General features: G+C 40.2%; 2 protein-coding genes and 1 pseudogene across 9 annotated transcripts; 2 read left to right on the plus strand and 1 right to left on the minus strand.

Moving 5' to 3' along the window:
- Positions 1–757: 757 nt before the first annotated feature.
- Positions 758–5,056, plus strand: LOC122870245 (dickkopf-related protein 2-like). Of its 2 annotated transcripts, none has more exons than XM_044184310.1 (5): positions 758–1,000; positions 1,391–1,563; positions 1,690–1,846; positions 2,584–2,718; positions 3,145–5,056. In XM_044184310.1, the coding sequence occupies exons 2-5, from the start codon at positions 1,399–1,401 to the stop codon at positions 3,537–3,539; spliced, it is 852 nt and encodes a 283-aa protein (XP_044040245.1). In that variant the 5' UTR covers positions 758–1,000; positions 1,391–1,398; the 3' UTR covers positions 3,540–5,056. The 2 variants fall into 2 exon arrangements, with proteins under 2 accessions (XP_044040245.1, XP_044040244.1); XM_044184309.1 differs by having other exon boundaries at positions 761–1,000; positions 1,394–1,563.
- Positions 5,057–8,063: 3,007 nt separating this feature from the next.
- LOC122870261 (GTPase IMAP family member GIMD1-like) lies at positions 8,064–11,876 on the plus strand. 7 transcript variants are annotated; one of them, XM_044184344.1, is made up of 5 exons: positions 9,059–9,137; positions 9,215–9,276; positions 9,764–9,946; positions 11,160–11,422; positions 11,509–11,876. In XM_044184344.1, the coding sequence occupies exons 2-5, from the start codon at positions 9,228–9,230 to the stop codon at positions 11,782–11,784; spliced, it is 771 nt and encodes a 256-aa protein (XP_044040279.1). In that variant the 5' UTR covers positions 9,059–9,137; positions 9,215–9,227; the 3' UTR covers positions 11,785–11,876. The 7 variants fall into 7 exon arrangements, with proteins under 7 accessions (XP_044040284.1, XP_044040283.1, XP_044040279.1 ...); XM_044184345.1 differs by having other exon boundaries at positions 9,081–9,137; positions 9,218–9,276; XM_044184346.1 differs by having other exon boundaries at positions 9,111–9,128; positions 9,218–9,276.
- A 138-nt stretch (positions 11,877–12,014) lies between these two features.
- LOC122870219 lies at positions 12,015–20,719 on the minus strand (annotated as a pseudogene).
- Between the last annotated feature and the right edge of the window lie 3,227 nt (positions 20,720–23,946).

Consider the following 23,946-nt stretch of genomic DNA (forward strand, 5'->3'; position numbering starts at 1 on the left):
TCTGTGAATGCGGTGTGAACGTCAAACACACAAAACCAAAGTAGAGTTTTGAGATGCTTGTACTTCACTACATTTCAGAGAGAAATGTGCAGAAATGTTGCACGTTCTTACAGATTAAACCATATAAAGGCATTAAGATTAGCTGCACCTTGACCAACAACAATAGTAAAATGTAATATAGGATACTGTATATTCACATTTAGCATTTTTACTTTTCATACTTTGCTGTATTTTAACTTTAAATGTTTCAATGCACAGAGTTTTGTTTAAGTAAAAGATGTGAACACTTCTTCCATTACTGATCATAACATTACATCTACATCATTTCAGGTAATACATGTTTATGTACAAAACTTCAAACAAAAAAGGGGCTTTTCCCCTCATCCCATAGGCCTTCTCCAGGTGGTAATTTAAATGTTTCAAGTAGCCAACTAAGTCTTTGTGTGTCCTCAGTGTGTTTTTAAAAACGTGTTTCTGTTTTTTATCCTGCCAAACGTTGCACTGCAGCCTCTCCAGTCAACTGAAAGCTGAGAACAGTCTGAATATAAAGTTTTAGCTTGTTGTTTAATGGGACTTTTGTATTCTGGAGCTATTAAATGAAGATACGTGAAGGCGTTTTCAGGCTGCAGTGACGAGACGTTAAAGTTAAAAAGCACAGCTGACATCTTTCTTCACCCCCCCCCCTCTCTCTGTATCGATGGCTGCAGATGGGGGGGCGCGCGGGTATCGATGTGTACGCGGGAGGGGTGGGGGCGCGTGGCCGGGGCTGTGGGCGGACCGGGGTTCGCGCGTGGCAGTGGAGGCAGCCTATAAAGTGGATCAGGGTCCGGGTACGGCTCACCTGTCGCAGCTCCTGCGCGCAGAACGTGCAGCATCTTCTTCTGTTTTGTTTCTGGGATTTTAACACAACAGCAGCGACAAACCGGGATTCATTCCTCACCGTTTAGCTACATCTTTAAGCGTCTTTCAGAGAAGAGGAACTTCACTCTGCAAGCAACAGGTAAGATAAATCATTTAGTGTTTTTTTTCTTTTCTGCAAATGTCTGCTGCCTCCAAGAATATACTACATTTTAAAATCACAGCTGTCCAAACTGTGGAAATATAAAGTTCAGGCGTCCGCGAGATGGTGCACGAGACATTTCAAGTAAAGGCGCAGCCTCACGGTGTCTTGGGTTTTGATATTTCCTAATTTATCGATATCTACTGTAAACCAGGATTTGTCTTCACTGAGATTTTGAGGAAAAGCACCCCGAGTTTAGTTTTTAAGCTAAACTATGTGAATATAAATTTAAATTTAGAGACGACATGCAATGATTTGGGAGTGAATATTTATGCACGTGAAGCGTATGTTTGTGTGTTTTTTTTAAACTATGAGTCCTTTTTGTCCCAGCAGCAGTCATGAGGCAGTTGGTGCTGATGGTGTGTCTCGCGCTCGTGCTGCTGGTGTGTTCCCGCGGCGGGGAAGCGCGTGTCAGGCTGAACTCCATCCGAACGGTGATCCTGCGGGAGGGGCACGCGCTGCCAATGAACCGGAGCACGTGGGAGCCGAGCTTGGACCTGACGGTGAGAGTGTGTTTCTGACGTCACGTGTTCTGTCCGTTCGAATGGCCCACGCGTCACCGGCAGGACTGTTACAATGTTTCAAAGTTCCGTTCCAAAGTTCTAAAGCCGCGTTCTGTCTCCCCGCAGCTCTACCAGTGCATGAGCGACCTGGAGTGCAGCGAGGGGAACTACTGCCACGCCCCCACCAAAGGCCCCGCCCACTCGCGCTGTCAGACCTGCCGTAGGAGGAAGAGGCGTTGCCATAGGGACGGCATGTGTTGCCCGGGCAACCGCTGCAGCAACAGTAAGATTAGCCTTTCTGTACGGTATCCGCCGCGTCCTGAAACTGTTACTGCAGGCCCATAGCATGTTTGCCATTTTGCAGTGTTGTCCGAAGAATATAAGAATAACGTGTAACCAACGGTTACTAACCAAGAGCTAAAAAAAAAAAGTACATTTAAATAAGATGAGCGTAATGTGGAAGCCCGGAAATAAAAATTACGAGATACCAAGTCAGTACAAAGTTTTTATTCACCGCATCAAAATTATGAAAGGGAATGTAAGTCAACATTTTGACTTTTTATGTCAAAATTATGGCTTAGTTTCTCATCATTTTAACTTAAAAAAAGTTTTGACTTGCTGTATCTTATGACTGTGACGTAGTATCTCATAATAATCTCATCATTTTAATTTAGTAAGTATTTAGTGTCTCATAATTTTGATATAAACAGTCTGATTTACTATCATAATCTGTCATTATCTCACAGTCTTGGTGTAGTATCTCTTTAGTATAATTAACCAGAAGTATTTCTAACATTTTATCTGTATTTTCCTTGCAGAAATGGGCTTCCACATTACTCTTACTGACCGTCAACCTTTACCCTTTTTCTGTTTTGGAAACAAACCGTATTGCTATCAGCTTTTGTGAACATTTTGTGGCGTCCATCTAATGATCATGCAGTGAGGTCTATGGGCGATCATTCACAAAACGAAGGATGGTTCCCATTCAAATGCTCATTCGTTCCTCTCTTTCTCCTTCAGACATCTGTGTTCCTGACGTGGACAGTTTCGTGTCTCAGAGGATCCCTGACTCAGATGGAGGGATGAGTCCGCTGTCCAAAAAGAAAGGATGGAGGAAGAGAGGGAAGGTGGACGTCAAAGGCTCGCCCGGTAAAGGTCAGCATTTGTTCTCTTTTCTCAGCTACTTCATCTCAACCAGTTTCCAGAAAGCCCAGTGGAAACGTGGACATAAAACCACTTTATTCACTTTTAATTCATGTAATTTTTCTGTTTATTTAGTCTGGAACACCTTGTTTAATAAAAGCAGGGCAAACTTGTGTAGTTTTTACCACATCTGATAATTAATTGACTGTCAAACTCCATAATTACTCCATTTTTATGCTCCTCTAATCCTCCAATAGTACCTTCTTTGCTTCTTTATGTCATTTGGTTTCTAGAGCCATTGAAATAATTATTTGTGATATAATTACAACTAGGAAGTGTAGATTTATTGTATGAGTCTGCTTTCCACCACAATGTCTGAAACTCTACTTCCTTCACATATTGGCCATCTGTTAACAGTTTTTGCGTCTGTGGTTCCAGGTCAGGTCGGGGATCCCTGCCTTCGCTCCTCAGACTGTTCAGACGGTTTGTGCTGCGCCCGTCACTTCTGGACTCGTATTTGCAAGCCGGTGTTGCGAGTGGGACAGGTTTGCACGCGACACCGCCGGAAGGGGAACCACGGCCTGGAGCTGTTCCAGCGCTGCCCCTGCAGCGACGGACTTAGCTGCCGAATACTGCAAGAGCCCGGTGCCCGGCCTTCATCTCCACCATCGTCGTCGCTGCTGGCGGCGGCAATGTCCAAGTTCGCAGCATCCTCTCCCTCGTCTCGCCACTCCTCCCCCCACACTTCGCTGCTGTCAGAGTCGTCAGAGTCGTCGTCGTCGTCAGCGCCACCGGTGGCAAAGACCAGACTTCATGTGTGCCAGAAAAACTAAGGAAGGGTGGACGGATGGATGGAAAGACAGACAAGACAGAGGGGAGCAGAGAGGAACCGTGGCTCGAAAGGAGGGAAGGAAGAAAGGAATGAAAGCGGGAAAGACCGTCCTCTCTCTGCCAGTGACCGATCCCGGAGGGAACGAGAGGCAGAGACCGAGAAAGAAGACAGTGAGACAGAGACGATCGGAGGGAGGGGTGAATAACCATACCTGTTTACACCTGTGAAATCTCCCTTTAACCCCTTCTTCTCCCCCCTTCTGTCCCAGTATCTCAATGCTAATTCGCTTCCTGTCAGGCTGCATTCACACACAAACTCAGCGGGATGTGAAACTCTTTGTGGTTCAGATCTGGTTTCCTCCTGGGTGTCTAGACGAGCAGAAACCACTTTGAAATCCGGTTTGACCCCATTTACACCAACAGGAAAAGCTTTATTATTGAAAACCTGATACATGTTGTTGTAATGGCCTCCAGCAAGCTTTGAGGATCCAGAGATATCCAATCATGTGCTGTTATTTTGAAAAAACACAACACAGATATTGCCTAAAACATATCTTTATTCTCAAAAGGTAAATATTGTGCTAATTGGGAGATAAGGGTGAGACAGTTTCACTAATTTCAGTTACGTTCTAATGATGTCTCATGTTTGAAGTGGCTTTATTATAGTTTGTTGCAACATATTTATTCAGATTTTCAAAACAAAAGTCCTGAATTGCACTGATGTAAGTAGATTTATTTCGGCCCAGTTACAAAGATGTTTCACTTCATCTATATACACTGACGTAACACAAATGAAGAAAGTTGCTGAACACAACAAGACAATTTAAGTTGATTTTCTTATTTTGATATCACTGTGATAAGCTAGCCTCAGAATTTGCATGAAGAAGTCTTACATTAGCTTAAAATTGGAGGTAAACTTGATTTTACAAAGGAAAAACTGAACAGAACCTTCATAAAAATGGGTTTTAGCTTTAGTTTCATAGCAATAAACAGGTGATCTTTGGCTATTAGCCTCCAATGAGCTGCCAAGATTAGCCAAACTCACGTTAGCCAAACTTAGAGGCTGTTCAACACCTCAAGGACTCATTTAAATGAAATAAAGAACTTTGTAGATGTATGATGTTCCACTGAAACAAAAACTGTACCACAAATCTCTTCTTCTGTCATGCTCTGAAACTCGTTCACATGCATATTCACATCCCTAAACTGTGAAATGTTGCCTCGTTAAACCAAAACTGTCCCTTCCCAAACTTTAAGGCCTGAGGTTTGTCCAGACGTCTGGTTTGATTGCACTGTTGTTATTGTGATAGAGTTATTTTTCTATAAGTTGTTCCTGTATATTTTGGATGAATGTTGGTATAATTATTTGCCTGTTTTGTTATGTGTCACTCTGCCAGTTCATTTCGGGGGTTTATTTCCACCACTGTAAGAAGGAATCTTATGTTGCTGTATTGTAAGGCAGTCTGTCAACCAATCGCTAATCTCTGATTTTATGATTAAAAGCATTAGTCATTTGAAACATGTCTGTGTGTGTTCACTGCGTGAGAAAATGGATGTGTGGCGTGAGAGCATGTGAAAAGTGTAAGTTGCGCGAGTCTCACGGTCAATGCGTGAGAGTTGGCAGCCCTGTTCCTGTGCTAGAGTTGTGTGGCTGTGTAAAGACGCTAGGCTACAATGGCTAAATCACATCAATGTGATACTCTCTAGGACTATTGTGATGAAAGATCAGTCTGCTTAAATGAACCAAAAGCTAACGGGGTGAAAGTACGGAAGCCTCTTCACGTTAGAAACAACAGAGCTGCTGTGATTGATAGTAATTTTTCTCGGGTCGTTTTCTTGAGATAATGAGATTTTTACCACACTCCCCCTGAAACAACAAATTGCCACGTTTAAATTTCTCTTTATGTATGGATTAACCAAAGGAGATACAACGTGAAATGTGTTAATTAGCCAGCTTTAGAGGTTTTAATAGATGTATTTTCAAACTTTAGTCAGAGCCAGGCTAGCTGTTTTCCCTTCTTTCCAGTCTTTATTACTAAGCGAAGCTAACCACTTCCTTACACCAGCTCCCATTTTTCACAAAATGTTTAAGTAACATTTAATATCTGAGACAGAGAGGCCTAAATCTGGTCGGACCACATGTATCCGAAAACCAGGCAGTGAATGTTTCCCGGTACTGGTGGGTGGTGATAAGATTACCAAGAGGAAAAGATATCCCCACAGGCCCGTAAAGACGCAATGAAATTATTCCATCTGTGTAGATAAAAGTTATTTATGACCACAGAGTTAAATCTCACCCTCAGATATTTAAACTGCTTGCCGATTTAAATGTGTGTCAGAAGGATAACAGGTGATTTCTGCCGTCATCCTGCAATGAAAAACAGACAGTTGAATGAAACAGGACGGAGGGTCTGTGGGTCGTTAAAAAGTAAAATGTACAAATACCATGCTTTAAAAATCATCAGATTGTCTTACATTGGAGTTTATGAGGTCTCAATTTCAACATTTTATCTGATTTATTTTCTTCTTTTGTCTGAATTAGTTGAGTAACATCAGATGTTTTATAGCTTATAAACACTCTAAAACTCGTACTTTCCATTCCACTGAAGCCTCACACACTTTATGCATGGTCTTAATGTTTTGAATATTTAGTCCAAAAGGATCTTAAAAAGTTTTTTTTCCTGATATCTGCAGAAACCAACAATGTCTCCAAACCAAACAACAGAAAACCAAATTTGTCATTGCCTTTCAAAATGACCCAAGAGCATTTTCTGATTTGAAATGTTAGCATGCCGGCTAACTAGCACTCGACACACAGTGCTAACATAGCCCCAGCATTACTTCCAAAGCCAAACAGAATATCAAACAGCTACATCAGTTTGTGGGGTTTCAGGCTATGTAAGAAGAACTCTTGCTCAGGACTAGGACATCCACTGTGTGGGAATTGTTTCAAGCAGCTCTCACCTGTTCTTTATTGGATTTGGGGAAGTTTAAACTCCACAAGCCGAGCCAAATACCTTACCCGAGACACTTTTGTCAAACTAATCCTCAAATCTCTTTCTCTGGTTGAAAATACGAAAAATAAAGCACAAATTTAATCTCTGCGTCGCTTGCATGTATGTATTTCCATACCATACAGAGTTATTTTAAAACTATATAACAGTCTTACATTCTTCCTTTTTACACTGTACAATGATACTAAGGCTAACTAGCTACCCTGCAATTCAAGAAAATGGCTGCTCTTTTATTTCCATGTCGCCTATGTGGATTACCTGGTGAGGATGCTAACGTTTTTACTTGTTAGCTTAAACCTCAGTCTTTTGGCAACATATCATGTATGTAGCCATCAAGTGCACATGAGCCTTTTACAGGCTTCTCGTTTTAAATCAAGTCAACTTGAGACTGTGTTTTTAACCAACTCATGGAGCTAATGTTAATTAGCTAGTTAGAGTTGACAAAATTCGTTAGCGGTAGCCACCATTTCAATCGCTGCAGATTAAAAATGAGAAGCTGCTTTTGTTAAGCTCTGTCTTAAGTCAAGGAACGATTGTTTCAAAGAATTACTATGAATTTTGATGGTAAATCTGCCACTGTTATCATTGTAAACATCGTATGTATGGTCACTTTTGGACTTGACAACTGCAACAACAGCCACCAGGGTAAACACATGTCATTTTAGGCTTTTGAATCCTTGTGAGGACAGTTTTGCAGAAGTTTCGCAAGAAGGACAAAACTTCACAGAGTCTGATGTGCTGATGTGTATGACCATACATGGTCATTTCTTTGTTTCCCAAAATCTTCCGAGAATCGATTTCCATCTTCCGGAGGCTCGCTGACATTGAGAGAGAAAAGGGACTGTGTGTTTGTGTGAGCATGTTCCCTCTTTTGTGGTTGGTAGCTGTTGGGCATCGCTGTCCTCAGTTTGGGCATGGTTGTTATAAAGATAACACACACACACACACACACACACACACAGTCTTTTACATGCTTATGTCACTCTTCCATCCGTGTTCCCCAGCTTCCCTGTTGCTGCGTGTTCAGTATAGGTCAGTGACACACACCTATCTGCATTATCGTCACTTTGCCATCTGTGTTTCCCCGTTTCCTTGATGTCACAGTTCAGCTTTACACATGTGTTGTTCTGATGATAATATGATTAAACTGGTAAAGTAAAACAGCTTTCTGCTCTTAGCCATTGTTGTCGTGTTTTCAGCTGGTTGTGGGTTACCTCTGCCATCAGCGGGCCACAAAAAAATCAGTTAATGCTGCCTTTTGGTTAGTATTATGTTAGGGGGCTGGAGAATGCATTAATGTAGGTCCTCACAAGTATAGTACAAAAATAGGAGGTCATCACATACTGGGATGACAGAAAAGATGAAAATGTGTGTATGTGTGCAGTCTGCTGATAATAATAGCTTCAGGTTATCTTATCTCTGTGGTTTGAGACTCTGTCAGGATAAACTGCGAGCAGATGATGATGTTTCTCTCTGCGGCAGCCGGAGGCACGAACAGTTTTCACTCTAACTTTATGTGACACAGAGGACGCTGACGGAGCTGCTCCACGTCCACGCTGAGGGTTGACCGCGGGGTCGGAGCTGCATGCGTTCATCCAGGTTTAACTGTAAAAATCCAGGTAGTTTCAGGTAAACCGATGACACGCGCACACACACAGTTATGGAAGCTCATTTTCACCAGTTGAAAGGGGATTTTTCTCAGAATTATGAGACGTTATCTCTTGTTTATGAGACAATAAGTTATAATTATCAGATGGTATTTATTTAATTATTACCATCATAAATACGAGATAGTATGTCACGTTTACTGTACTGTATGCTTTGGTATGTCATAATTATGAGAATAAAGTTAAGAATGTTAATAAGTTTCTCAGAACTACTAAACTCTCTCATAACTATGACAAGCTTTAATGATAAGATTAATAATAATGACATACTTAATTATATCATACTTTAGTATGATTATGACTTATATAACTATTATGACAAAGTATTATGCGATATTATGTCTTAATTATGAGATCATATGAGATGGTATACTTTAATTATTATTATCATCATTAATATCTCATAATTATGACTTAGTATCTCAGTATTATTAGATATTATCTCTTAATTATAAGATATGAGAATATAATAGTGAGAATGTTATGAGTATCTCTCATGAGATTTCACAATTATGAGAATATAATTATGATCAGTTTTAATGGTGAGATTAACTGTCATGAGATCTCACAATTATGAGATAAGTATGACATAGTATCAACGTTCTCATAATTATGAGAAACAGTTTTCTCATGTCATAACTATGAGATCCAAAAAGCTTAGTGGCATTTACACACACACACACACACACACACACACACTGCACTTCCCTTTTAAGGCGTCCCTTCAAATCTAAATTGCAGGGATGTTTGTCAGTTTTACAACCTAATAAAACTACAGAGCGAGGGACAGATGGGTTGGACTGGTTATTATTTAACCGGTAACTACACACACACACACACACACACATACACACACAACCTCCCATATCGATCAGTCCAGGAAATGTGTCTGTTTGCCTCTCCTGCTAAGGTAAAGCAGGTAAGGCTCACTTTTGTAAATTACGTTGATCGTAGAGTTTCGATGTCTTGTACTTAAATAAAAAGTTGATTCTTTAGCAGCAGGTCCATCATGGCTGATATACGGGATCATAATGAGGCACCTATGGAGTCTGGTTACGGTCAGTTTTAGGTTCAATCCAAAGCGAGTCACTGCTTTATACACACACTGCTGATAAAACTGATGTTAAAACAGTGTAATCTGTCACGGTTAAATTGGGCTGTTTCCACTGATACAAATGCTGCTTTTGATTTTACGGATAAAATCTGTAAAAAAGTCGTTTTAAATTTTTGATTGAATCATTTTAGCAATATTTTCCATTTCTATCTGTGGATTACAACATCAACAGAAGTTTTTAAAGGTTTTATTCCAGCCTGAAAATTGTATGAATAAATGGAATGGAAGTGTTTTATTGTTTTCCTGCTTTTTAAAATTTATAGAGATAATATAAAAATGCATTTTCTACACGTTGTTTTTTAGGACAAATAATACGTTTTCATAAATAAGATTATTTAACAACAAAAAATGTTTAACGTTAAAAGGGATGCAATCAGGAAGTCATTACTCGCCAAACAGCAAAACATTTTGTTGTTCATTTTGAAACTTAGTTCCATCGTATCCTGAGATGGCGCTCGGCACGGAACACGGTCGCCGTGGCAACAACGCCTTCAGAATCCTCAGCAGCCGGGGTCGTCGGCTCAGCGAAGGCGAGCGGAATGTGCTGTCCCTGAACGTGCTGTTGCTAGGCGACAGGCAGAGTGGGAGGAGCTCTGTGGGGAATGCTCTTATTGGTCAGTTTTACAGATTCGCCAAATCACACCTTTGAAATTTTTGCTTTTGGAATCTTCACATTTCTTCAGCTCAGTGTAAATATACTCGATGTAAGTCAAAACTCTGACTTACTAAGACAAAATTATGAGATACAAAGTCACATATTTCAGAATCAGAAATCCTTTATTGATCCCCGAAGGGAAACTCTTTGTTACAGCAGCTCGCCTTTACGTCAGTGCACACAGGAGGAAGTACTAGCAAAAAATATAATACAATATAAAAACAGGTCAGAAAATAAATGAAGTACCAGGTGGGTTTAAGTATAAAATAAAATAAGTGTGAAGTACCAAGTGGGTTTACCGGTTGATGATGATAATACGATATTTGATCTACTAAGTACAAATATGAGATCAAAGTTATGACTTACTAAAGGTCTGATCACACCAGCATTTAAAACAGCAAAATGTCTTTCCAGTAGAATCGCTGCGATTGGTGGATTCGCTGCACAAATTTCTCACGTCAGTTTTTACTTTGGTGAACTTTAACTCGCAAATTTGCGCAGTTGACCGATAGCAAGCCGTCTTGACAGAGCTGATCTTTGGGTGGACCATTGAATCTCCTCTGTCGGAGTATAAACTGCTCCACAGCACAGACCTGGTTTACACACAGGTAGGAGACAGGAGTCCATCATACTGATACATCTGCTGAATAAACTGCGTGAATTTATTTTCCCGTTTGCAACCGAGCTAACAAGCTTGTGTTATTGAATGAAATTATGAACGATCCTGAGAACAAAATGCCAGGGGAAAGTAAACAGCGAAGTACAGAGAAAATAGAGAGAAGCTCAGAGATGCAACTCGCTTGCATTAGCATGTTCCCGGCTTGCTAACCTATTAGTCGTTAGTTTGCCAGCCACAGTAGTTCACCAACTAGCCCTCTGAGTAGTCCTTAGGTCAAGAAGCATCTAGCATCTCTATCTTGATTCAAAAATTTGATTTACCATATCACAACTGTGACTCATTATCACATAATTTAGTATCTCATATTTTTGACTTACCATGACATTTTTACCATCATGCATTTCATTCATGTTTTTCTTTTCCTGGCGGAAATGGGCTTGTATAACGTTCAGATGGTAAACATTTACATAGCACCAATTCATAACAGAAGTTATCACTTCCTACAGAGCAGGTCCAGACCGAACTCTTCGTAATAAATTCATTTGTTGGGCAGGTGGAGAGGCGTTCCAAACGGGCACCTGCATTTCTGGCCTTTCCTTGACGACGGAGTTGCAGCTCCTAAGCCGAAATTTCCAGAAGTATTTCAGAAGACAGGGGGCGGAGTCTGACCTCATGTTGCGAGTGGTTGACACGCCCCCTATGTTGCCCCGCCCACAGAGCGTGCACGAGCTCTGCCCTGAGGGCGTGCACGTACTTGTGCTCGTTGTGAGAGCTGACCTGCCGCACGACAACACACACCTGGAGGAGCTCGTGGAGGTATTTAAACACACACACACACACACAGACACTACGTATGTGTGTGATTTTTTGGGTGATTTTGTGTATTTTTTTTCTGTGTTCAGAGTCTCTTCGGTCCAGAATGGCGTCGTCACGCTTTACTCGTTCTCACACACGCTGACCACCTGGAGGAGGCGGGGCTTCACCTGTCAGTCTACCTAACACAGACCAGTGATTGGCTGAGAGCTCTGGCTGAAGAGGTGGAAGGAGGAGTCTTCCTCTTGGACAACAGCTGTGATTGGCCGTCAATCAGAGGACGGCCGTTGAGAGACCGACTGCTCCGCCTCTCAGCCAGGAACCATCACAGAGCTCTGACAGTCAGGACAGAGGTCTCACTCTGACTCTTTAAAGAGGACCACACACTTTTTTTTTAAAATTCGTATTGGCATATGATGTTAATACAGATGATTTTTCCAACAGAATCACATAATGTGTGTAAAAAACAGCTTTTTCTGCTGAAAATTACGTTAATAGTAACTCCTTATTCTCTGCTGTCCAATCAGCGGAAAGTAGAGGCGGGCCTTCCTTTCTTCAGGTCATATGTAATCAAGAACACTCAGGAAACAGATGATTGTGGTTTCAAGTGAGTTTTTAATGAATAAACAACAGTGATGCACCTGAAATGTATTCTTCTTTTGTTAGCTAACACATCTAGCTACTAACTAGCTAAGTGTTCGTCAGTAGCTGCCTAGCCACAGCAGAGTAGGCTTTTCACAATAAAAGTATTCTGGTGCACATCATGTCTTCAGCATCTGTCTTGTCCTGTATGACGTGGCCCCTCGCTGTGTCTATCTGATGATGCAGTTGGTGAGGGACGGGGCCCTGCATAGGCCCTTCCCCTTCACCTCAAATCTGCAGCCTTTATAGTTGGCCACGCCCCTGCAGTCGACCTGCAGGTCGGGCTGAAGAAGCTCCCAAACCCTCTGTTTGGACTGCAGCTCTCTGTCCGGGTCACCTGAACACACAGAGAGTGGGGTTCATGATTACCTGGAAAAGACATTGTGGAAAATCCCAAAAGCCACTTTCACCTTTTGCAGCCAGTTGACCCGACGGCCAACAAATGTTTGCCGCCGTACCGGTTGTTGTAAGTCTACTTACAGAATTTACCCTAGCAACCACTACCACACCTGTGTCGACTGAAGATGACATCAACGGCACAGATACAGTCACTTGCTGCTGACTGGTTAGGGCAACATAACCCTAAATTAGCTAGCTTGACTAGCTGTTGTGACTGGCTAGCGCTGTTTCCAGCTAGATAGCATTTTTGCTAACTAGCCCCACAAATGGTCACTACATTACCATGTAAACTTCCTGCACCTGCGAGGACATAACAAATGAATATGTGCCACTTTCTCATCTGAGTAGGCGCTAATTATAATGGCGGCCATTTTAAAGTGAAATTAGCTATTTGACAAATCTCTGATGAAAAATGACTTCAGTCTATTTTTTGTTTGTTCATTAGATGAACTGCTTTGTTAATGCTGTTTAACTCATCCACTGCGTTTTTATTATTATTTTTATTGGAATTTCATCTTTGTAACCACGGTTACCAGGGTAGTTGAGAAAGGTAACTCTGTCTCCAGGGGCGGAGCCTGTGGGCGGGACCAGCAGCTCGGTGCAGTCATCAGAGGTGGAGCAACAGAGGAGGCGGGCCTGAGAGACCACGCCCCTCAGCTTACAGGCCTTGACGTTGCATAGCAACACAGCTAGACCGCCCCGGAGCTGCAGAGAGAGAGAGGTGAAATACTTTCTAAAATTATTTTTAGTAAAGACGACAGATTTTAAATGAAAGATTCAAAAAGAAAGAAAGAAAGAAAGAAAGGAGGAAGAAAGTAATAAAGGCAGGAAAGAAGGAAACAAATGAGAGAAAGGAAGGATTGAACTGAAAGGAATGGAAAGAGAAATTATTGATCTAAGAAAAGCAAGAAATCAAATGAGAAATTAAGAAACAAAACAGATACAATTTCAAAAATAGGGTGGTAATATCTTGAGAATAAAGCCGTAATATTTCAAAAATAATGTCATAATATGATGAGAAATAAAAGTTTTAATACATCAAGAATTTGGTTGTACTATTGGGAGAATAAAGTCTGGGAAATAGTTGTAGTTTTCAAAAAATTTGTCTAAATGCTTAGAGAATAATAGTTTGAGAATAAACTCGTAGTAAAGTGAGAATAAAGTTGTAATATTTCAACAGCAAAGTAATTATTCAAGGAAAAAGGCAGTATTTTGAGAATAAAGTTGTGATGTTTTGAAACTAAAGTCTTGCGTTACCTCCTCCAGGTGTGTTTTCCCTCCCAGCTTGCTGACGACCGTGCGGGGGGCGTTCTCTCCCACGTCCACCTCCTGGACGGACAGCGCCTCGGCCAGCGGGTGGCGGCGGACGCTGAGGATCCGTCCAACCCGCAGGTCCAGTCGTGACACGTCGAGCCGAAGCTCCGCCCCCAAGGAGAGAGAGTCAGAGGTGGGACGAGCTAAGAGAGAGAGACAGGTGAAGTCAGTCAGTCTTCTATTTTAACTCCCTTCCTTCCTTCCTTCCTTCCTTTCCTCATTTCTTTCCCTCCTCATCTCACCTTTCCTCTCTCCTCTCCTCCTCCTGCTCTGTCTCTCTCTCTGGTCATGTGAGGAAGAGGAGGTGGGAGGAGGATTTGTAGGAACAGCCGCCGTTGCTCCAGCAGGGGAGGGAGGTTGATTGACAGGCATCGTAGGGGCGGGGCTAAGAGTTGGAGGAGGCGGGGCCGGGAGAACAAAGCCTTGGCTGAAAGAGAGAAAAAGAGACGCGACTGTTCTTTAACTGATGCTGTATCGCAAATAAATGCAGGAATTTAATTTAATGTATCTGACTGTTTTTTATCTTTTGGACAAAACTCCAAAAGGTTTTGACTTAATAATGTTCTTATTAAATTAAAATAATCCACTCTGGTTCTCTGTTATTTAAATCTGACCACGGTCGACGCTGAAGCAGCTCAGAGGGAAAGTAAATCATCTACAGTTGTCCGTGTGTGTCTGTGTGTTTCTCTTTCTATCCTTGTGAGGACTGGGTTGAGTTTATGAGAGTCAGGACAGTTTTGGAAAGTGAGGACATTTAGTCTCGTTCTCATGTCTTCGAGGGGCTGTTTAAGGGTTGAGACTTGGTTTTAGGGTTAAGGATAGAATCAGGTTTAGGGTCTGGGAATGCATTATGTCACTGAGGGTCCTCAAAAGTATGGAAGTGTGTGTGTGTGTGTGTGTGTGTGTGTGTGTGTGTGTACCTGTGCGTCTCCTCTGTTTGTCTTGCAGCTGATTTCTCAGCTGTTCGATGTCTTTCTTCAGTTTGCCGTTTTCCACCAGAAGTTTCTTCTGATCTCTGACCGACGCCTGCAGCACTAAAACACACACACACACACACACACACACACACACACACACACACACACGTCCTAATCATCAAGCTTTGCCTGCTCGAACATTTTTTACACAACGTCACAGCATTTGTCAGCTTGTTTGTTGGGTTTTGTCACAGATTTTGTTTCAGTTGACACGTGAACCTTAAATTAGAGCACGAAACAAAGAAAACAATTGTTGATAAAAGTTACAACAGTTGTTGTTTTTGTATTCTCAGTGTTTCCTGCAGTTTCTCTGGCTGTTGACTTGGGTTTAAATTATTTGGCTCTGAAACAAAAACTCTGGGTTCTTGATCAGTCCTACATTTACAGGAGATGAGGGTTTTTCTGCGATCATTGTGGATGTGGGATCAATTTATTGTTCATTTATTTCATTTGTGCATAACTTGGTAATATAATGTTCTCCACTATGACTAGTGGGCAGCACATGCGCATGGATTTGCTCTTACGTGCTTTCTCTCTCGACAGCAGGGCGTGAGTTTTAAAATACTCCACGATCTGCTCGCCATCCTCTGGATCGAGCTTCATGATAGCGGCTGCCAGGCTGAGAGACAAACAGGCGGTTAGACAGTGAAATAGTGTGTAGCAAAAGTCCATTTTCTTATTGAAAGCCCCAAAGTTGTGGTCCAGTCAGTCGTCCCCTCCCAAGAGAATTAAATGCTGTTGTGTCCAACAAACCTTTGCATCACGTCCAACCCGTTCTCACTCCCAAAGAGTCAGATAGGGCAGCTTGGTCAGTGGCTGTACGCTTCGAACTACGACGCCGTAGTTATCCCTCTAGGGTCATTTCTGGAGGCGACCCTCTAGCATAATGTTTTGATGTGCCGTCAAAGTCGGGTGACGTAGTATAAAGAGTGTGAAAAGTCTGCGCAGGAGGTCGGGGTGTTTGGATGGGTCAAACACAGGACTTCCACCCAGGAGGCTGCTGTTCGTTTCCTGTGGGAAACCAATCGTCAGCGTAACTTACATACCTAACGTATTTATTTTAACCCAAACCACGATCTTTTCCTGAACCTAACCAAGTAGTTTTGGTGCCTAAAGCTAACCAAACTGCAACTGTTTTACAACGTTAACCACGTGTTTTACTTTGACGTTGCATATTTATTATTGCTAACTTGACCGCGGAGCCCTGCACGCTACAGGGGTACACAGAGCGTCATAGTTTGAAGTGTAGGGCCACTGACTAGCTGCTGCATTTGACGACTTGGGAGTGAGAAAGTGTTGACACATCTCAAGTTGACTGAGATAAGTTCAGGTCAAGTCCAGTCTCCCCAGATATTTTGACTTCTTTTGACCTGCAGATCGCTGATCAGGTAAGAAAAGATGTCACAGTCAGGTATCTGTTTATCAACATCTCTCATGCAAATCTGATGAGTTTAAATGTAAATTAAAGAGTTAAAACGACTTTATGATCTGATCTGTTTTCAGGGACACTGCAGTGGGCGTGGCTAAAACACCGACCAGCTCTGACATGACTGACAGTATGCAAATCAGACAGGCAGTGATGTCATCAACACACGTTTATATAGATGATATCTTAGAGGAAAGGATGTTAATGTTTTTGTCATCCTCAGAGGGCACACAGAGTATGAAATGTCAGAATTAATTGATCTGTATCTAAACAGAAATTAAATTAATCCTGTTGTCTCAATCAGCTTCAAAGCACTTCCTGTTTGACACCAGATTGACAGGTGGATTAGGACACACACCTGTCAGCCTGTAATCCCTCAGCTAACAAAGAGCTGTCTGTCTTAGTTTATTCAGTAGTTCTTCTTTAGTTCAGAAAGCAGCAGCAAAGATTTTTCCTGGATATATCTATTGGTGGACGACGACAAACTGTGTTTGCACGCGGCCAATAAATCCAATAAATCATAACGTCTGATATGAAAACAAAGCTGAACAGCAGTTTCTCAAGTACTGTTTTCTACAGCTTTATACTTCTTCTCCATTACATTTTAGCAGGAAATATTGTACTTTGTTTTATTTTTGTTATAAAAAGTGAGAAGCTTGTGTAATAGGAATATTCCAACCTGTTTTTAATGTAAATTGTATCAAGAATTCTTGTGCCACAAGCTGCCTTATTCTCTCGTGTTTCAAGACAGGTTTAAATTTTATGACTGCACTGCAAAATAACATTTTTAGAATTCAGTTATATGGCAGATTAAACAGCCCACAACACAGGAACTACTAAACACTTACTACTAAGGTATAAAGTAGTTAAAACTAGCTCCATCTCGACCGGCTACAACTAAAATGCGGAATGCATCACTGATAATAATCCTATTATGTGTAACACTATGAAAGGGCCATTTGGAATTTTTTTACTGGAAGTATATTTTGCTGATAATACTTCTATACTTTAAAGTACATTTGACTCGTAATGGAGTATTTTACATTGTCGTATTACTACTTTTACTTAAGTAAAAGATCCGAGTTCTTCTTTCGCCACCAAATCCAAAAAACTCAACACAGCTCACAGGTAAGTTGTATTTCAGAGTAAACAACAGGACTAAAGATGAGAGTTTATGGTTAAACCACATGAGGAGAGACTGAGCATGTCACTAAAATGAACTGAGACATGAAAGCATAGAGAGAGCCGTCATTGAAGTTTTGATAGATGTTATCTGTGATGGAGGAATGTACATATTAATACCATCAAAGTACTGCACACACACACACACACACACACACACACACACACACACACACACACACACACAGGCTTGCTGAAACCAGCCTATTTGCATAATGATAAACAGAAAGCTACTGGCGCACCCGTCAGCTGGTTAACATTTCCATACACAAACACACTCGACTGACACTAACACACTTATCTACACAAGCTCATTATTAAAGGGAAAATCCACCTTTAACTGTTTAAATTTTTTTTATAAATTGTTAAGATGGACTCGGTGAAGCGTTTGGGCTCAAGTTAAACTGCAACACCATAAGAATGAAATGAGTTCCAAATTATAGTTTTTGGTCGCATGTTGCACAGGTATTTTCTTTCAGAGCTGGTGTGGACACTTTCAGGCATACCCTCGTGGACCTTTGTGGCTATGAAGACGTAGAAAGTATAATTTTTATAATTTTAAAGGGTTATTTCAGATTTTTTGAAGTGGGATCGCATGAGGTACGTATCCATAGTCAGTGTTTTACCTACAGTAGAAATCAAAGTTTACGCTATATTTAGAATATTTTCACCGCTTTACGGTGCTGTCACACAGCCCTTTCTGATGAGGAACTGAAGCCTTATATCCATTTATGGTCTCTTTAAATCCATCAGACTCCTTTGACAAAAACAGCAATTTTAGCAGCGGTAGAACAGCAGCTCCCTTGTTCTGCGAGGTAAAATTGCTGTTTTTGTCAAAGGAGTCTGGTGGCTTTAGAGAGAGTGATATAAGGCTTCAGTTTCCCATCAGAAAGGCTGTCTGACAGCAAGGTAAAGCAGTGAAAATATTCTAAATATAGCTTAAACTGATATTGTTTTGTTTTAGGTTGAGCAGTTCATTGCTTAGCTTCTGTGCCGGTACTCCTGTCTGCTTCTCCAAACTGTGGATGCGCTGACCGCCGTCTACTGTAGGTAAAACACTGACGATGGAGAAGTACCTCATGCAAGCCCACTTCAAAAATGAACCCTTTAAGGCACTTACAGGGGTGAAGTAAATTTGTGCTAATCTTTTGCATCAAGTTCAACATGGTGAACGTTGACACGTTAATTACACCGTTGATAGTAGCAAACTGTCTTTACAGAGCTGACTTTTGACCGTGAACAGAGAGCCGGAGAGTCCAAAATAGATGACGCTATCGTAGCTTATTAGCTGTGTGTCACCATCCAGTTTTATTTAAGCTCCTCTGTCAGAATATAAACTGCTCCACAACAGAGACCTGGTTTACACACATTTAGGAGACAGGAGTCTATGGTTATTATCCTGTTAGTGACCATTAGCAAGTTTGTTAGCAAGCTTGCTAGCTTGGAGACTTTTTTCCTTCCTTCAGTAACTCTTTATTGAATCAAATGATGTTTCAGTCCTGAGGACAAATCGTCAGGGGGAGTAAACAGCCCAGTGCAGAGATAAATAGAAAGCAGTTAGAAGGAGAGCTTTTGTGACTGACTAGCTCTAGCATGTCCCTGACTGGCTAGCTCATTAGCAGTTAGCATGCCAGCTACAGTACTTCACCAACTAGCTCAGTGTGTAGTCACTACATCACCAACTTGTAGCACCAAATATTTCGCAAATGAATTTCGAAGTGTCACTCTCTGGCGTGACCGGGCCTTTATGGAAAAATCACACATACTTAGGAGGACATCATATTTACTTACATTCCCCTGAAGCCAAAACTTTATGACCATAAGCGGCAACAAACATGTGAACTTGTCCATGTACGCAAAGACCCAATGTAGCATAAACAACCTAACCTTTATCAAAAAACAAAAGTCTTAATCCTAAATTATAATACTTGGCCTTGTGGGGACCCGCGTTTTGTCCCCAAATGGGGACCCACGTCCCCACAATGTGAGTGTGTGAAAAGATGTATGTCCTCACAATGTGATTAATATAAATGCACACACACACGTGCAGCAGCTGCTAAACCACTGAAATGTAAAGAGAGACGCAACAGCTGCGGTCAGGCCTCCTGCTATAAATAACATGAGCTGGTACAAGACAAACGAGACAACAGTGGTGGAACAAGTACTCAGATCTTTTACTTAAAAGTAAAAGTAAAATACCACAATGAAAAAATCTTCAAAATCTTACTAAAGTAAAAATACAGTATTAGCAGAAAAGTACTAAAAGTATCAAAAGTAAATGTACTCATTATGCAAAATGGCGTATGTGTTATTTATTATATATTTATTGTTGTAATGTTATTCCTGATTCATTACTGTATGTTGTCAAGGTAGAGGTAATTTTAACAACTGTATATACTGTTGGCTAGTTTCATCTATAACAAAGCATATGTTATAAACTGATCACATGTGTGATCTTGATCTGAAAAGTAAGTAGTAACTAAAGTTAAAAGTACAATATTTCCCTCTGAAACGTAGTGGAGTAGAAGTAAAATACCTCAGATTTGTACAGAACTTGAGTAAATGTACTTCAAGACAACACACACACACACAGACGCTGATCTTTGATATGCACACCAAAGGAAATAATAGAGAGGAAAATGAGTCAAAGGGAAACAAAACAATAAAAAACATTATTTAAAGAGAAAAGAGCACCTTCAGTATACCAAACCTTTTTAAAAGAGCTCTTGAAAACAATAAAATAATTTTCTTTCTATTTTCCGATAAGGTAAAGGGTCAGCTTTGTCTGCCCAAAGAAAGTTAACGAAACAAAACAAATTTCTTTTTTGTTCAAACTAAAGCCACTTCACTCAAGATAAATAAGGGCAACAATCTACAACAGGAAAAAATGAATAATTCAGACGTAGACATGTGTCTGCAGCTGTGGGAGTTTAAAATTGAAAGAATTCACTGGAATAATCTCATGTAATGCACGTCAGTGAAAATCACAAACATTTTTAGACAACGGTGGCTTAAAAAACACACTCCGAGCAGACTTTACCTCTGTTTTAACCTTTACATGCCCTCTGCAAGGGGTCGAGATCTTCATGCTTTCTTTATTTACCGCTACGACACGCGCCTCATACCAAGCGGAGGGGTGAGTTTGTAGAAACATTGAGAAAAGACAACAAAAACACACTGGGACGCAGGTTTGTAGGTCGTACCTGGGATGAAACAGGTTGTCGGCGTTGTCCATGTCGGACGATGTTGTCGGTCGGCCGGTCAGAGACAGAAAGCACAGTCTGTCTTCAGCTGAGACACTGTACTCTGGCAGCTGTCTGTTTCCATCTCCAGCTGGAGTCAACACCGTTTGTGGTTGGAGGTCAAAGGTCAAACACCCCCCCTTTAAAAACCCAGAACCAGGCTCTATGATTTGGTTCTGACTGGAAACTTAAACTCGCTGATTGATTCAAATTGAACGAGATCTAATCAAATAAAACGTGTTTTATCTGTTTTATTATGGTGAAAACTGTGTTTTTCACATATTTTACGTATATTTTTAGACCCTTCAGACAGATAACTATCTGTCTATACATAAGTATAAATAACTACAACTATACAGTATAATTATTGTTTTTATTGTTATTATTGAATCACTGCACAACAAATACTATCAAACGGGGCAGGGAAAATCATATCTGACATCTTTAAATTCATGTATGTCTGAGTATATACAGCTAATGTATGTAGTTTGTATATATGTGAATGTCTTTGTGTAACATATCATATCTTTTATAAGACTGTATTTTTTTAATGTGCAAACAAAGAAATTCCACCGACTCTTGCCACATGGGCATTAAAGTGAAGTGATTATTAGTATCATTAGGATTAATTTTGTTATCAGTTATTATTATTAGTCCTATACCTCAGTATTTCTTGCTGTAGTAGTAGTGTGCAGTGGTAAACAAATAGCCCTCCAACAAAAGCTGAAACATTTTCCTTTTCATCGTTTGCATCAAAGCTTTTGCATAATTTGTCAGAACTCCACTGCAGCTAGATGTTTTAGCACTCTAACAGACACGGCGTGCTGATAAAACAATAATAACAACGGTATTTTCATTCAACCATAAATGCAACAGGTCAGTGTTTATTTAGAGGAGATAACCCATCAGTTACAATTCAAGTCTCATATATATATATAGTGAACACAAAGCATACGTTTGTGTACATGAGCAGTTTTTTGGCCAAATGAGTTTTACAGCAACACAAGCTGCTGTAACTCTGTTAGCGCTCACTAGCTAATGAGAAGAATAATAAGCATCCAGCTTTGTAAATCTGGTTTATTCTTCAAAGAAATAAAATACTTACTGAACTTAACCTTTATTTCACTCCAACATATACAATATATATGTGGTGGAATGTAACTAGTACATTTACTCAAGTGCTGTACTTAAGTACAATTTCGAGGTACTTCTACTTTACCTGAATATTTCCATTTCATGCTACTTTATACTTCGACTCCACTACACTTATGTGACAACATCAGCTACTAGTTACTTTGCAGATTCAGAATTATAACACAAAATATAAATCAACTAATAAAGAAAGATGTATTATTATGGATTACATTACCCAGCAGTATATAAAGTAGCTGAAATGAGCTCCACCTTTACCAGCTGCAGCATTAAAGTGATAATCTAATATTTTGATACTAATACGTTGGTACTTTTACTTATGACAGAGTATTTCTACTCTGTGGTTTTGCTACTTTTACATAAGTAAAAGATCTGAGTACTTTTTTAAGTAATGATTATCTGAGTCACTATATTTGTGTGTGTGTGTGTTTTACTATACATAAAACAATACCTTTCTGTACATATAAAATAGTATTTGCTTGTGCCACTAATATTTATTACTGTGCATTATAATTGTATAGTGTATATTTAGCACATATTAGGGTTATTGTATTTTGTTTCTTGTCTATCGATCTGTTACCAGCTGAGGTTAGGAGGGAAGCTAGAAACCTCTTCAGTGTCATTCAAAGCTTCAGTACGCAGAGAATGTGTATGTGTGTATATAAAATATGGAGTCAGTGCAGCAGTGTGATGTGTTTGAGGGGTTTTTCAGTACACAATCAGCCCCCTCTTTTGGAAGAAACCAAGTACTGCAACCACAGCCACATCCCAAACTTCCCCTTCGTTGTACTTCCTCGTCCTGGTTTATTGTCAGTGGCTCATTACCTCTCTGGCACTTCTCTAACATGGCGGAGCGTTCCTCATAACCATTCTGGTTTGCGCCATGAATGTTTTGCTGAACCGAAAGGCCTTTTGGAAAATAGCCAATTTCTTTAAACATGTTAGAAACAACACACACACACACACACATATTCAGTTCTGCATCAGGATCCATGTGGTTTTACCATCTGGTGGAAATAAAATAGTAATGAATGTAACACAAATTTGAATTAATTCACAATTCTTTGACAAAATAATAATAAACAGCTTTGGTGTGAGTGTTGTGTTGTCTAAATGCCTGAATCCAAAGTTTGCTCGTGATATGTCTATTTATTTTTTATTTTTTGTCATATTGACCTTAACCCTAAAAGCATTTATAATAAAAATAATAATAATTTATAATTTAATGAACCCATTAAATTATATTTTCTGATAACTTTACCTCCCTATAACAGTCTAAAAGATGTTTCAAAGCACGATCCAAGGATATACATGAATTCTGGTGGAGAGATCCTCTTTTTTTTTGTGCCTAAAACAGTCAAATTTGACCAGAATTAAGCTCAAAATACCTGAATCAGCCTCAATAATAATTCAGTGTTTGATGACAATCAGATTGCCTACAGACAGGAAGTGGGTTGTAAAATTCAGACCACTAATCCCTGAGTCATTAGTATCAGTGATATCAATCTTCCTACATATGTAATTAAGTTAGTTTGTTTTGGTGACTCAATGCCTCTTCAAACTCTGTCAAGGGAATCTCAGCAGCAAGAAATTAGAGCGCTGCAGCTGCAGGTTAACGAGTTTTGTATGCAAATAAGAATAATAAGAGTTAACCTTTCTCATACCAAACGATTCATTAGGTTAATAAGGAGATAATTATGTGACATTTATCAGTCATCATTTTGACTTAGTCAGTCTTGGATTTAGCCGTGGTGGAGGGTAACTAAGTACATTTACTCAAGTACTGTAGGCCTACTTAAGTGCAATTTTGATGTACTTGTAGACCTACTTTACTTGAGTATTTCCATTCTGTGCTACTTTATACTTCTACTCCACTACATCTCAGAGACAAATATTGTAGGCTACTTTTTACTCCAGTGGGCCTACATTTATCTGACACCTTTAGTTACTTTCCAGATAAAGATTTAACATAAAAAACACATGTGATAAATGTATAAAATACAACACATTGTTAAAGATGAATCCATTGTTTTCCATTATTTTTGCCGTGTGGCCCTTCACAAAAAAACAAAACAGTACGGTTGTTATTTCCCCTCTAAACATCTCACATCTCTTAGTTTTTTATTCTTTCCTCTCCCATTAATCATCTCACGACCCCTCACATTTATCTGATGACCTTTTGGAGGGGCCCGA

The sequence above is a fragment of the Siniperca chuatsi genome, linkage group LG22 (assembly GCF_020085105.1).
Source record: "Siniperca chuatsi isolate FFG_IHB_CAS linkage group LG22, ASM2008510v1, whole genome shotgun sequence".
NCBI lineage: Eukaryota > Metazoa > Chordata > Actinopteri > Centrarchiformes > Sinipercidae > Siniperca > Siniperca chuatsi.

Coding starts and splice junctions, on each gene's coding strand:
- LOC122870245 (XM_044184310.1), top strand. CDS start 1,399: ATGAGGCAGTTGGTGCTGATGGTGTGTCTCGCGCTCGTGCTGCTGGTG. Junction 1,564..1,689: donor AGCCGAGCTTGGACCTGACG/GTGAGAGTGTGT, acceptor GTCTCCCCGCAG/CTCTACCAGTGCATGAGCGA. Junction 1,847..2,583: donor GGGCAACCGCTGCAGCAACA/GTAAGATTAGCC, acceptor TTTCTCCTTCAG/ACATCTGTGTTCCTGACGTG.
- LOC122870261 (XM_044184344.1), top strand. CDS start 9,228: ATGGCTGATATACGGGATCATAATGAGGCACCTATGGAGTCTGGTTAC. Junction 9,277..9,763: donor ACCTATGGAGTCTGGTTACG/GTCAGTTTTAGG, acceptor TTTGAAACTTAG/TTCCATCGTATCCTGAGATG. Junction 11,423..11,508: donor ACCTGGAGGAGCTCGTGGAG/GTATTTAAACAC, acceptor TTCTGTGTTCAG/AGTCTCTTCGGTCCAGAATG.